Consider the following 12,762-nt stretch of genomic DNA (forward strand, 5'->3'; position numbering starts at 1 on the left):
AGAATATCCTTCCTCAAACAAGCACCCTCTGCCCCCCAACCACAAACCCCTTCACCTCCCAAAACCCATACAAACACACGCACATTGTTTTTATATCATGTCGGTGGCCTCCCACTGACTTGCTGTTCTAAATTTAAGTTAATTAGACTAACCCTAAGGAAGAACCCTAATCCTAACCTTTGGGACTTGCACATGTTAAATAAGACTTTATATAATTCCTTTATTTTATAATAAAAAATCTCTCTCTCTCTCTCTCTCTCTCTCTCAGGGAGGTTAAGATGGAGCAAGAGGGTGTTGGAGAAACAGGAGGGAATGGGTGGTGGACAGCAGAAGGAGATAGATAAGAATGTGTGTCAGTGAATCAGGGAGAGTGGAGTAGAGATTAAACTGGACAGTACTGGACTAGTATAGAGAAGACACAACACGCAGCCAAACATTTCCTTCATCCATCTGGACACAAAGAAAGAGGAAAATGAAGAGTTTGGCCAAACTTCAGGGAAACCCAGAGCAACTGCTGATGTCTTTATCAAACCCATCCTTGGACTTGAGTAACCAGCACAGGGTGAGAAAACATACACTCACACACATTTACTTATAAATGGTAACATACTTTATGTAGACACTTTGTGTAAATTTTTTTGTACAAAATGTATCAATTTTAAGGTCACTTTTGGAGACTAAACCATAGTGTAAAGTATATACACATATTATTGACTGCTATTAAATATACACTGAAAAAGATGAGATTATTTTGAGGCCTTATTTAGTATGGTTCTTATTGTATGTGTCTTCTGGTTTATTACAAACACAGTCTGACATGACTGAGATAACCAGATTTTGACTGTGTGTTCAAAGTCTGTTAGCGCTCTTTAACAGGTTTCTACACGAATTTTGTCACTTTAAGTTCAATGGTTTATGAACGATTTACACAGAAATGACTGCATATACAATTCCCAAACAATGGGTCTCATTCATGAAACACGAGCAGAACGAATTTTTGTGTAAATCGTGTGTAAAGTGGTTCTGGCGTAAATTTTCGGATTCATTAAAATGTTCGTATTTCCCAAATGTTAGTTGGTACGAAAGAAATCTACACCTGCTCCCAGCCACGCGTAAATAGTACGTTTAACATCCGAACGTTTTGCTCATTAATAAACTGCATTTTAATTCAACGTAATCGGGTACATATTTACACAGCATTTTGAAAAAGTATTATATATAGTAATTACATACGGTTTTTCTTTTTACTTGTATTACGAGAGCCAGTAATAGCATCTGCAAAAGGAACACAAGTCCACAAGTTTTTTTTATTTTTTTATATTCAAGCTGTTTTTTTTTTGTTTTGTTTTTTACAAGTCCGCAAGTTACAAGTGTTGCAGTCAAGCTTCATGTCGAACCATTTTCTTTTCACTTCTGGGACTGTTCGATTAAAAGATGAAACTCCATTAACTGCATCTGTAATATGCTGCCAAGCATTTTTACCTAAAGCATGTAGCCTATTACCTAAAAAAATCCTTTTTTTTTAGGACCTGATACGCCACTATGTACGCTTGAAAATAAAATGTGGCGTTTTGAATGAACTTCTGATAATAAAACTTCAATTTCTGCATCTGAGAAATTTCTCTTCTTCATTCGCTTTTTTTTTTTTTTTTCTTCCAAAATTATACATGTAATAATACAATAGCATTCGCTTTTGAGAAGACATGTTGAAATCCTTCGTTTCGTGTCATAATATGATGCCCATATATAGCTGTCAGTCGGTTTTAATTGGCGGGATTTATGGTAATTGAGAATGAGCGTGCACGCGCGTCCCATTTACGAGTGATTGGAATTCATTAACCCACACACACATTTCACTATCAAATCTGACGTTTACGAAGTATTTGTGAATCAGGAGAAGAATTTTCGGGAATGTCTCTTTACGCGCAAATCACTCACATATTTACTCGTATATTTACGAATGTTTCATGAATGAGACCCATTGCCCTAAAAATTATAAGTATATTGGTAGTTGATGCCCATAAATGTATTTGCACCAATTAATCCATTTTAATCACCCTTTTAAGTTTATTTTATAATGGTCCTGTAGTGTAGAAATTAATAAATATTCCATGCTGTCTCTCAATTAATATTAGATCAAAAGAACTGTATTAGTTACAACATACAGTATGCTACTAAACTAATTTATAACAACAATATGCTTTAGCAAAATGTAGTGGTTTAGCTAGAATACACCATATCACACCACAGGACATGACATGACCTGACTATCTTAATCAGTGCACTACACTTACCCCCGGTTTCACAGACAAGGCTTAAGGCTATCCTCCCAGACTAAAATATGTCTGTGTCATTGTTTTGTCTCAAGATGCACACAAGTAATGTTTTCTTTTCTTCTAAGGCATGTTTATAAAAGCTACTTAAATGCAGTAATTGAACTAAGGCTTAATCCTGGCTTAATCTAAGCCCTGTTTGTGAAACCGGGCCTTAATTATTATTATTATTTACCCTTCTTGTAGTTATTTCTCAATTTTTTGTGTAAATAGCTTGAATGCTTTAGCGATACTCTAATAACTCAGACCAACACACACCAGTCAAAACAAGAGTGACTGAAAGCAGGCCTGTGTCTCTTATCTTATGCCTTAGGGATGCTTCTTATTTTTACCTATTCTAAATTTTCAGTCTCTCTTACCAGCATCAGATCAGCAAGAATTACATGGACCACATGATCATTTGTCCCAAGTATTTTTTTTTAGCGAGTTGCTGTCTCATTGAAAGACTTTTTGGGTTTCTTTGTACTTCCAGTCGGAAAATGATTACTTCATGGTTAAGACTTAAGCCTTCAATAGAGTTTTGCCAAACTTGTCACAACAAGTCATCAGCTCAATACTGATATTGCTCCAACTAGGCCAACTTACCAAATGTTTACTGCAAATGAAGGAAGCAAGCACAAAAGATAAGGCCTCCTCCAGTACACTGTACTTTGGATGTATTTCTACAGTAGATACTCAAGATAAAAAAAATAAATAAAGTGTTATTCTAGCTTATGTGTTGTCTGGAATGTTTGTATATGGAATTACATGTAAATGTATACCAAGTAAATTGCCTTGACAGTGGCACAGATTTAATATATTTGGTCCTTACTTTATTTGGAAATGGTCCTTATAATAGGCTTAATTTTGTACATGCAAAATATATTTTTTATTTTAATTTTGGGGTGAAATACTTTCTCAATACTCACCCAGGAGTGTCTTGTCGGTCTAACTTGAGGAGTTATGTGGTCTTTTTTGAGGTCATACATATATATATGAATTGCTCAGGTATAGACAGGAAAGCTAGTTACAGCTCTGCCCCTTCAGAGCTGAAGGATAACACTAACTTTTATGACCCGTTTCAGATCCAAAAAAGCAATGAAGGGTGTACTTTACTGGAAGACAGCTGTGGTTGTTCAAAGAAGGGCGAAAAATTGGAAACTGGAGAACAAAGCTGTAACTCAAGACCAAAACGCATACCTGAGGGCAAAGGTGAGGGGTCAAACATACCCTTTCATAATGTTTAAGAATTTTGAATTCTTTTTCACACACACAGTCAAAACATGCAAGCATCTTTAACTGATTCCACAAAAAAGGTGATAATTAATAAATATACTATGTCAGTTTGTAGGTCTACGTCTTTGAAAGAATGGTTAAAAGAGCAAAAACAACGATGTTTAAAGCAAAAAAAAAAAAAGCCCCCCAAAAAAGCCAAATGTGACTAAAAAAAATTACCTGGAGATGTTCGGAACAAGAAGCCTTGTCTGGGAAAAAAGAATGGCAGACAATTAGGCCAAAGTGGCGCAAATAAAAATAGGCTACACAACATAATATACAAATGAAATAAAACAGTGCTTTATTTTTTTTTTAACTAGGTGTATTTAACAGTAGCATTCAAGAAAGAAATTAAATGAACAAATAAGTTAACCAACTGTGTTTATGTAAACCTTGTGTGTATTTGAAATTGACAGTAGGGCTATAAGACTTGAAAAGTAACTTTGTCCAGTAATCATGCGCTGTTTGAATTTTTAGGGCGCTTTCACTAGCACTTTTGGTGCGCACCCGGGTTCGAATGACGTCAGAGTTCGGTTCGTTTGGATGATGTGAACGCTGTGTTCCGAACTCGGTGAGCACCCGCGAACGTACTCGAGTCCGCTTAAAAAGGGTGGTCTGGGGTACTGTTCATGTTAACTCCAGTACGGTTCGCTGCTGATATGAACGCTATCGTACCAAATCTCGGAAGTGAACGCTATTGATGACGTATAATGTGGTGCGTGCGTGTGTGTGTACACTTACTAGGGTTGCAAAGGGGCCGAAAATTTCCGGTAAACTTCTGGAAAGTTTAGGTAAATTTCAATGGGAAGTTAAGCTGGGGAATTTTGGAAATATTCATTACCACGGCAACCGCTTGCGCGTCCACTCTGAAAGTAACTGTACACATAAGAGACGGATAGATACATTATTTAAGGTTATTTCTATTCGTTAGAGTAAGCCCCGTTGTCAAGTAAGCCCCGTTGCGAGCATGTGCGTCTCTCTAAACTTTCAGTGTGCTGCACTGCTCTAGTTTACTTCTGCGCCTTCCCCCCGAAAATATCACGTTAATTTTGAAAACGTAATTCCTTTTGTGGATCCTCTTGGTCTTTCTTCATGTTTCTTTGACAAATATCAGTGTCTCAGTCTCACGCACACTGCACGTGAGTTAACCACGCCTACTTATTTACATGTTGCGGTATACACGGAATAAAAAAATCTGTTACGAATTACATTTTCTTCCACGGTAACGATACCGTCATACCGCCCAGCCCTACTTATGTGGTAAATAAAGTTATGCTAGCTTATTTAGCATCTAACTTATCAGCTTGCTATCTACTAGATGAATACATTTGTATGTGATATTTGCAATTTAGACATTTAATAAATATATTTCCCCATAATATCATCAAAACTTACTTCACTTTGTTTAGTCCACAGGCTCAAATGTGTGCCTTCAATAGTCTTGTGCTTTGGGCTTCTGTACATGTGATGGAGGCATGCACAGTGCCAGTAGGGGGTGTGGTCTCAATAGCCATGCAGTAAGCAGTGTGCTATGTGCATGTGATTGAGGAATGGCATGGATATTCAAGTGTATTTGAATGGCATCTGTTTGTTTTAGTCAAGATTATGCTAAAATATACTTTCCTCAACTATATTTAAGTTCCCTATAAGAGCCAACCTTCAACTTTGAAAATTCCCAGTTATTCCCGTTTATTCCCATAAATTCCCATGGAAAGTTTCCATCTTTGAAAATTCCCAGAATTTTGCAACCCTAACACTTACCTTGACGAAAAGCGGGATTGACGCACTGCAAGCAGAGATGATTTCTGCTTGCCTCCTTAAAAATTGTCTTCAGCGGACAGCCCGCTGTCTTTGGAACGATTTTAGTACTTTTGTGGCAGAGAGACTCGAGTGTGCTTCTGTATATTTTCTTTGAAAACAAAACCAAAGGTTAAAAAAAAGAAGAACAAATGTGAAGCAAGCAATTCTATACATTTGTACACCTTTTCATTCATAGCGGTTACCAAGCAACACGATTACGCGCCAGCTGCAGCTTGATGACGCAAGCGTACCGCGGTTCGGATACAAATAATATGAACACAGTCCATTGGAGGCAGGGGTGGACAACTTTTATAAACTGCAGTGTCCGGAAGAGGCAATCGAACCAAGAGTGAAGCGCCTTAGTGTGTGTGTGTGTGTGTGTGCTTCGGATGTATAAGCATGTTAGTTAGAACCACAGTCTATGGTTAGAACCGTGCAACAGCACGCGAATGAAATGTTTAACCGGCAAAGCTTTAATGCACAGGCAAATAATGAACTTATGAGCAGTGTCCCGTCCCGTGAGTGTAACTCTACCGCTGCGTTAACAAGTGATGTGTGAATGTAAGTCGCGTTGAGTATGTTAAGATGGAGGCGCCAGAACTGCAACTGATAGAATGCACGATACTACGATATTTCTTCAAAAAAACCAAACAACAACAACAACGTGATATCGCACACCCCTAATTTGTAGTCTGTCTGTACAAATAGGCCCTTCATAGAAAGTTTTTCCTGATGTTTCTCCACAAGATGGCAAGATGCTTTATCTTTTAAACTCGAGTTGTACAAACACGGCCCTTCAACCTCGCATATCTACTTTGTTGCTTCTGTCTTCTGTGGATTTTATTAGCGTTTTTCATTGTCGTCTTCGATTAGTTCCAATTGAAGACGGTGCACTCATATTACTTATTATGGTATCAAGTTCAACACGCAAATGCAGTAAGTCCCGCCTTCTAAATAAAATGTAAAAGTGGTGTTCAACTGTCCCGTGACCCGTCCTACATTTTTTCTTGTTCGAGAAGAAGCCATTTCACTCGGACAGATGGAGAAATTAGTTTTTTCTTCTGTTTTTTTATGGCTTTTAGCAAACACACGATAGGTGCATTCTCGCCACCTACTGTGCTGGAGTGTGGACCATGGCGTGGACCATGAAAAACGAATGAAAAAAAAATGTAGCCAATAGGCAAGCTTCCGTTTCAAGCCGCCTTTAACTCTCCCCTCCATTCCCCCCATGATGTAGTGGGTCTATGTGGATAAAAGCAGGGATTATACAGATGTTGCGTGTGAATTCAGAGCTCAGGGATTACCTCTGAACTGAGAGTAGGAGTGTGTCAGCAGTGTTTACTCGGCTGGTATGAAGGGGCATCGTGCCCCACGGGTGTGTGGCTGTGGACGCTTCTGCCAGAAAGTTTTGGCCAGGTGTGATTGCTGCTTCAGACAGCAAGGTAAGAGATCCGTATGTTGCTCTGTCACTTTTGACTATAGTCAGATGTTGCATTGTCAGATCTCTTCAAATCTTATTTGTATTTGCATTGTGTTTTGGTAGGCTTTGCTGTTTTCAAGGGATGGAAATTCTGAATATGTGCCCAGCATACTTGATTAAGCCAAAAACATTCCTACTTTACACATTTTGAAGCTTGAAAAAGATTATTTGCTCGTAAACCGAGTGTATTAATTGTTTTGTTGCTTCATCATAATACCTGCAGTTTGTAAAAGTGATGAACCCATTTCTTAATATTGTTATTTTGTCAGTATCATTTTGCACAGATTATCTGTAGAAATGCTGATGCATTGTGTATGTAAATGGTTGTTTTATAGGTTATTGCAGGATTATGGTTATTCGACCTTTAGAAACAGCTAATCCATGAGCAGAAAAAGTAGAATCCTTTCTGTTTGTCCCTCATTCTCTCTCTCAAAGTCTTTCCTTCCCGTTTGCCCTTCAGTTAGGGCATGCTTTTCCCACATTGAGCAAAGCTTTTAAATCAGGGGGGAAAAACAAACCATTTTTAAGCTGTATCATCTGCTTATAAGGCAGAATCTCATGTGTTGCCAGTTATATTTATATTCCACCTTTTATGACTATGTGGAAAATTCAGGACAAATAACTGAAAGATGAATATTAATGGTGGAGCTGGAAATTCCCTTGTGATATATCTCATTACTTCTCCCGATTCTCTCCTTATTAAATCATTGCACAACATACACTACTATTCAAAGGTCAGTCAGTAAGATTATTATTATTATTCTTTTTTAATTTAATTATGCATTAAATTGATTGAAAGTTACAATGAATAGTCTTTTATATTGATTATAATGAATAGACCCATCTAATGAAATTAGGTAAGTCTTCTTCCCCCTGTTTTATCATGGTGGTTGGTTGTCAGTACAATCGAGCAAATCATTTAATTATGCATATAGTTATAATTTGTTACATTTGTAGAACTAAAAATGACATCTAATAATTTGTCAAAGGTTGTTATAATATTTTTCTAGCAGAGTTCTGACAATCATAGCCTCCATCCAATTTTTGCTTTACCATAAATATGATTTTTAATTTTTTTTTTTTTTTTCAGTGCTGGTTTTTGGAAGTGTTGCTTTAAAGATCGAACTATTTCCTTTCTCCGTCTCTCTCTGTCTCGGTCTATGTAGAGTCATACATGTTGACTGGGCTTGGCGATGTCTCCTTGCCTACTGAAACACCTTCGGCCTCTGTCTCCATTGATGACCTCTCTCCAATCTCACCCAGCAAATATCAGCCTCTTTCCACTAGACGGCCATCTACCACATCTACCCACTCTCTCAAGGCCCTCAAGAGATGGTTGAGCAGCCCAGTTCGAAAGCTGAGTCTGGGAGGAGGTGGCAAGGGTCAGAGCTCAAAGGTCATTCAGAGCCCAGACAGGTCAGCCTATATGTTTCTACCCCTCTCACCAGCTCAAAGCCCATTGAGCCCAACAGAGAAGTCCAAAAAACTGCCCCACTCCTTCAGATCTCTGGTATGCACATAATGCACCAAAAACTTTTGAATGTTTAATGTATATCACAGATAGAGAGGGAATAAGTGTAATTTTTTTCATACTGTATTTTTATACTAAAACCGTACACTTTCTTGTCCTGTGGCATGCAGGACTGTGATGAACTTTCAGGGCCAACATCTCCTGACAGTCCCTATTACCCAAGATACCTAAATGATCTCTTGCAGGTAATACAATAGAACTGATCACTGGACAGTGCTGAACAATTTTACTTAACTGTCTGCTGATTTGTGCTTGTGATGGCTAATGAGTCCAATTTCAGAGGCATCAGTCATGCAATGTCTCCTTAAATGATGAGACACACGTACAATCGCTGAGCCTGGAGGATGAAGAACAGGAGAAAAGAAGTGCATTAGAGAAAACCATGTAGGTATTTGATTGATGGTGACCCCAAACCCATGGTTTGTGGAAAGAAATACTGTTAATTATCCTTCTCCAAATCTGACATCTTACTCATAGATATGTGCTGACAGAGCTGGTCGAGACAGAGAAGCTATATGTGGAAGATCTGGGGCTTGTAGTGGAGGTAACACATAAATACATTCAATCCCACGCATAGAAGAGCTTAGTCATTCTCTCTTTTTAACTCTCACTTTCTCCCTTCTTCAGGGTTATATGGCTACAATGAAAAGTGTTGGAGTGCCTGAGTATTTGGTAGGAAAGGATAAAATAGTGTTTGGGAACATTCATCAGATCTATGACTGGCACAAAGAGTAGGTCACCTATTGATAGGATCTGTGCCCATTGAGGTGTGCATACCTGACCTTCTTACAGCTCCTACCTTTTTTTTTTTTTTTTTTTTAACAGCTGTTTTCTTGGAGAGCTGGAGAAATGTGTGTCTGAACCTGACCTGCTGGCACAACTGTTTATCAAACATGTAAGTCTAGGTTTTATTTCCTTCATCTGCTAATGATAGTGGCATTAATACTAATGATATTTGTATTACATAAATGAAACATTTGCCTGTGTGGCAACAAATATGTCTGTGTGTTTCCCAGGAGAGGCGGCTCAACATGTATGTGGTCTACTGTCAGAACAAGCCGAAGTCAGAGCACATCGTCTCAGAGTACATTGAAACCTATTTTGAGGTAATTTGTGCTGAAATGAGGTCAAATCTGAGTATAGTTATGTGGCCATGTTTACTATTTGGTGTATGAGGGAAAGGTCTATGACTGTCCTGTGCTCTTTCACAATGTAGGAACTGAGACAACAGCTGGGTCACAGACTGCAGTTAAATGACCTGCTCATCAAACCTGTTCAGAGAATCATGAAATATCAGCTGCTGCTGAAGGTGTGTTAGTGTGAGCTTGTACACAAGTACACACTCATTCAAAATAGAGACTTATTATAATAGTGCACCATTTTTTTCCCCACCTGTAGTTTCAGTCATTCCCTATTTTCCTCCTCTGTCAACCTAACAGTTTTTGGCCATAGCTGAAATATTAGTATAATATGAAATAGTTGTTTTCTATTTATATATTTTAAAAGGCAATCTATTCATGTGATGGCAAAGCTCAATTTAGAAATCTTTTGTTAAATTATAAATGACTTTACTGTCACTTTTAATCAATTGAATGCATTGATGCAGAAAAAGTTTTAATTAAAAGAAAATCATACTGACATCAAACTTTTGAACGTATGTTATTCAGCAATTCCCATTACAGAAAAAAAAAATACCTCAAATTCATACTGTATAGCCAATATGTCATAAATTTTGTCATTGTATGAACTGACATGAAGTGCATAACAACAAACAGGTATTTAGGAAATTATTTTGATGGCTTTTGTTACTTCTTAGTGATTTATACAAAAATCAAATCAAACATGCCATGCCTTGTAGGCAGTCTTGGCTTAATGGTTAGAGAGTCAGACTGATAACCCGAATGTTATGGGTTCGACTCTCAATACCGACAGGAAATGACTTAGGTGCCCTTGAGCAAGGCACCAAACCGCCAATCTCTCCCCGTGGGCTGCAGCAAAATGGCTGCCCAATGCTCTAGGTGTGTGTGTCCACGGTTTGCAGTGTGTCTGTGTTCACTACTCACTACTCCTAATGTGTGTGCACTAACTTTGATGGAATAAATGTAGAGGACAAATTCTGAGTATGGGTTACCATACTTGGTCTTCATATGTCACTTCACTTTTCACTTTAGTTAACCCTGATATATATATACACACAGAAACTGAAAAAGTATCGCCTTAATTTGCATATTTATTCTTGTCCTTCTTTGCAAATTATGGAGCTGAGTTGAAGTCCACATGCCTGTTAGTTAGTTAGTATTCTGCCTAAATGTTGTTTATTTACAGGATTTCTTGAAGTACTACACTAAAGCAGGCAGACAAACAGAAGATCTTGAGGTAGGCACAGTCTGTACTGGCTTCTAAAAGTGAGGACAAGAGAATAAACTCATTATCAGTTGACATATTGAATTATTATTCCGTTCTCTTTTTGTGTCCTTATCACAGAGGGCAGTGCAGGTGATGTGTTTTGTTCCAAAGCGATGTAACGACATGATGAATCTTGGGAGACTACAGGGTTTTGAGGTAGGATGAGACTCAAATGCACTGCAGAAATAGAAATGGTTTTCTTCACCTTGGACTGCTTCAGTATTTAAAATGAGCACAGCATAAGTCCATTATTTATAAAACAATTATGCCATTTATAGTTATTTTATAGTTGTATTAGCTCTCTTACCAATATTTGAAACTAAAATTTCACTCAGATCACCTGTGATTGATTGGGTTCATAGGGTCAGCTGAGAGCACAAGGGAAACTCTTGCAACAGGACACCTTCACATTCATTGAGAATGAGAACAGCATCCTCTCCCGTCCCAAAGAGAGACGGTTGTTCCTCTTTGAGCAGCTTGTCATCCTCAGTGAGCCAATTGACCGCAAGAAAGGCTTTTCCCTGACAGGATACATCTATAAAAACAGCATCAAGGTGAAAAGCAGAGAAGAAAAAAGTGGGAGATAGTAGGCAAAATAAATATGAGGGTAAATATTTGTATCTTTCACAGATTAGTTGTTTGGGCATTGAGGATTGTTGCCCAGACGACTCATGTCGGTTGGTGTTGACGTCTCGTAATGTAGATGGAAGCATGCAGCGATTCATTCTTCGTGCATCAACTCCAGAAATCAGAATGTCCTGGGCAAATGACATCATACAGATGCTGGAGACACAGCGCAACTTCTTAAACGGTATCAGCATCATACTTTCCATGACCCTTGTGTGACCTTGCCATAGATTAGAATTCCTAATGGACGCTGTTCTCTTTCATCTCCTCTATCGCACCCATCATAGCTCTGCAGTCTCCTATTGAATTCCAGAGAAAAGAAATTAAATCCCTCAGCCTGGGAAAGAACATGACAACATCACCCTCACTGAACTCTGACCTGCGACCCTATAGCTCTGCATCAGTGGACCGCCAGGTTCTGCCCTGCCTGCGCTCCTGGAATTCCTCACAACCTTCCACGCCTCATTGAAAGGTCAATGTTTGCTTGATTTTTGAAATTATCATAATTTGTTCATTAAAACCCCCCAAAATTCCCAGAGGTCCATCTGGTCTCATAGCGTTATATTTTTTTTAGAGTATTTGTACTAGCATATGTTTTCACTCTGTTCCTTAAATTTTCAGCTTTCTGACAGTCCTGCAAAGGCACTTTCTCATCTTCCTCTGCCCTCAACCCAAGCAATGGACCATCTGTTACCCTCAGGAGAACATTTTAAGGAGATAAAGGAAGACTTAGTCCATTTCCGAGTTATGTCCAATAAACAAAGACTGAATTGATTTAATTATTAATTATAACTGAATTATTCTTCCGCCTGTCACTTCAATATGATAATTCACACAAACCATAAATTCAACACAAACCTTCAGTACTTGACAATGGTAACAAGTATTTTGGACCTACAAGACTACATTTTCTGTTACCATAACAAAAAAAGAAAGAAAGTATTGGACTGTATGCAGTAAACTTTGCGTCAGTGATGATATAATTTACAAAAGATTGAGAATGTATATGTAGCTACTGATAATTCTATATTACTGAAATTGTGCATGGGAAGGTTAACTTATTCCTTGTTCCAAATGATACATAATGTGACAGTACTGTAAAATTTCAGGTATTTGTACTACCTGAAATCAAGCTATCCAGTGTGTTACTTTTTCTTATTCAGATGTTTTCATTAGCATTGTATATTCACTGAATGACTCTAGATTTTCCTTTTGAAAGCTGTCAATTAAAAGATTCTTAAGTGATCCTAGACTTCTGTATGTCTATATTCTAACTTTACTCACCATACAAGATTTACACTTTTCTTCAGGAAGACAGAAACCATGACAAA

General features: G+C 38.0%; 1 protein-coding gene across 2 annotated transcripts; it reads left to right on the forward strand.

Annotated features, from left to right (window-relative positions):
- Positions 1 to 331: 331 nt before the first annotated feature.
- arhgef25b (Rho guanine nucleotide exchange factor (GEF) 25b) lies at positions 332 to 12,681 on the forward strand. 2 transcript variants are annotated; one of them, XM_084129237.1, is made up of 16 exons: positions 332 to 562; positions 3,398 to 3,524; positions 8,034 to 8,377; positions 8,509 to 8,583; positions 8,679 to 8,782; positions 8,876 to 8,942; positions 9,026 to 9,129; positions 9,224 to 9,293; positions 9,415 to 9,504; positions 9,615 to 9,707; positions 10,724 to 10,774; positions 10,883 to 10,960; positions 11,167 to 11,358; positions 11,435 to 11,615; positions 11,719 to 11,903; positions 12,053 to 12,681. In XM_084129237.1, the coding sequence occupies exons 1-15, from the start codon at positions 473 to 475 to the stop codon at positions 11,898 to 11,900; spliced, it is 1,848 nt and encodes a 615-aa protein (XP_083985363.1). In that variant the 5' UTR covers positions 332 to 472; the 3' UTR covers positions 11,901 to 11,903; positions 12,053 to 12,681. The 2 variants fall into 2 exon arrangements, with proteins under 2 accessions (XP_083985363.1, XP_083985364.1); XM_084129238.1 differs by lacking the exons at positions 332 to 562; positions 3,398 to 3,524 and adding an exon at positions 6,645 to 6,829.
- The last annotated feature ends 81 nt before the right edge of the window (positions 12,682 to 12,762 follow it).

Source organism: Abramis brama (assembly GCF_963993115.1).
Source record: "Abramis brama genome assembly, chromosome: 11".
In the NCBI taxonomy this organism is placed as follows: domain Eukaryota; kingdom Metazoa; phylum Chordata; class Actinopteri; order Cypriniformes; family Leuciscidae; genus Abramis; species Abramis brama.

Excerpts from the sequence above, each read along its gene's own strand:
- arhgef25b (XM_084129237.1), top strand. The coding sequence starts at position 473 with ATGAAGAGTTTGGCCAAACTTCAGGGAAACCCAGAGCAACTGCTGATG. Across the intron at positions 8,943-9,025 it reads ATCTGGGGCTTGTAGTGGAG|GGTTATATGGCTACAATGAA; the intron begins GTAACACATAAA and ends TCCCTTCTTCAG. Across the intron at positions 9,708-10,723 it reads AATATCAGCTGCTGCTGAAG|GATTTCTTGAAGTACTACAC; the intron begins GTGTGTTAGTGT and ends GTTTATTTACAG.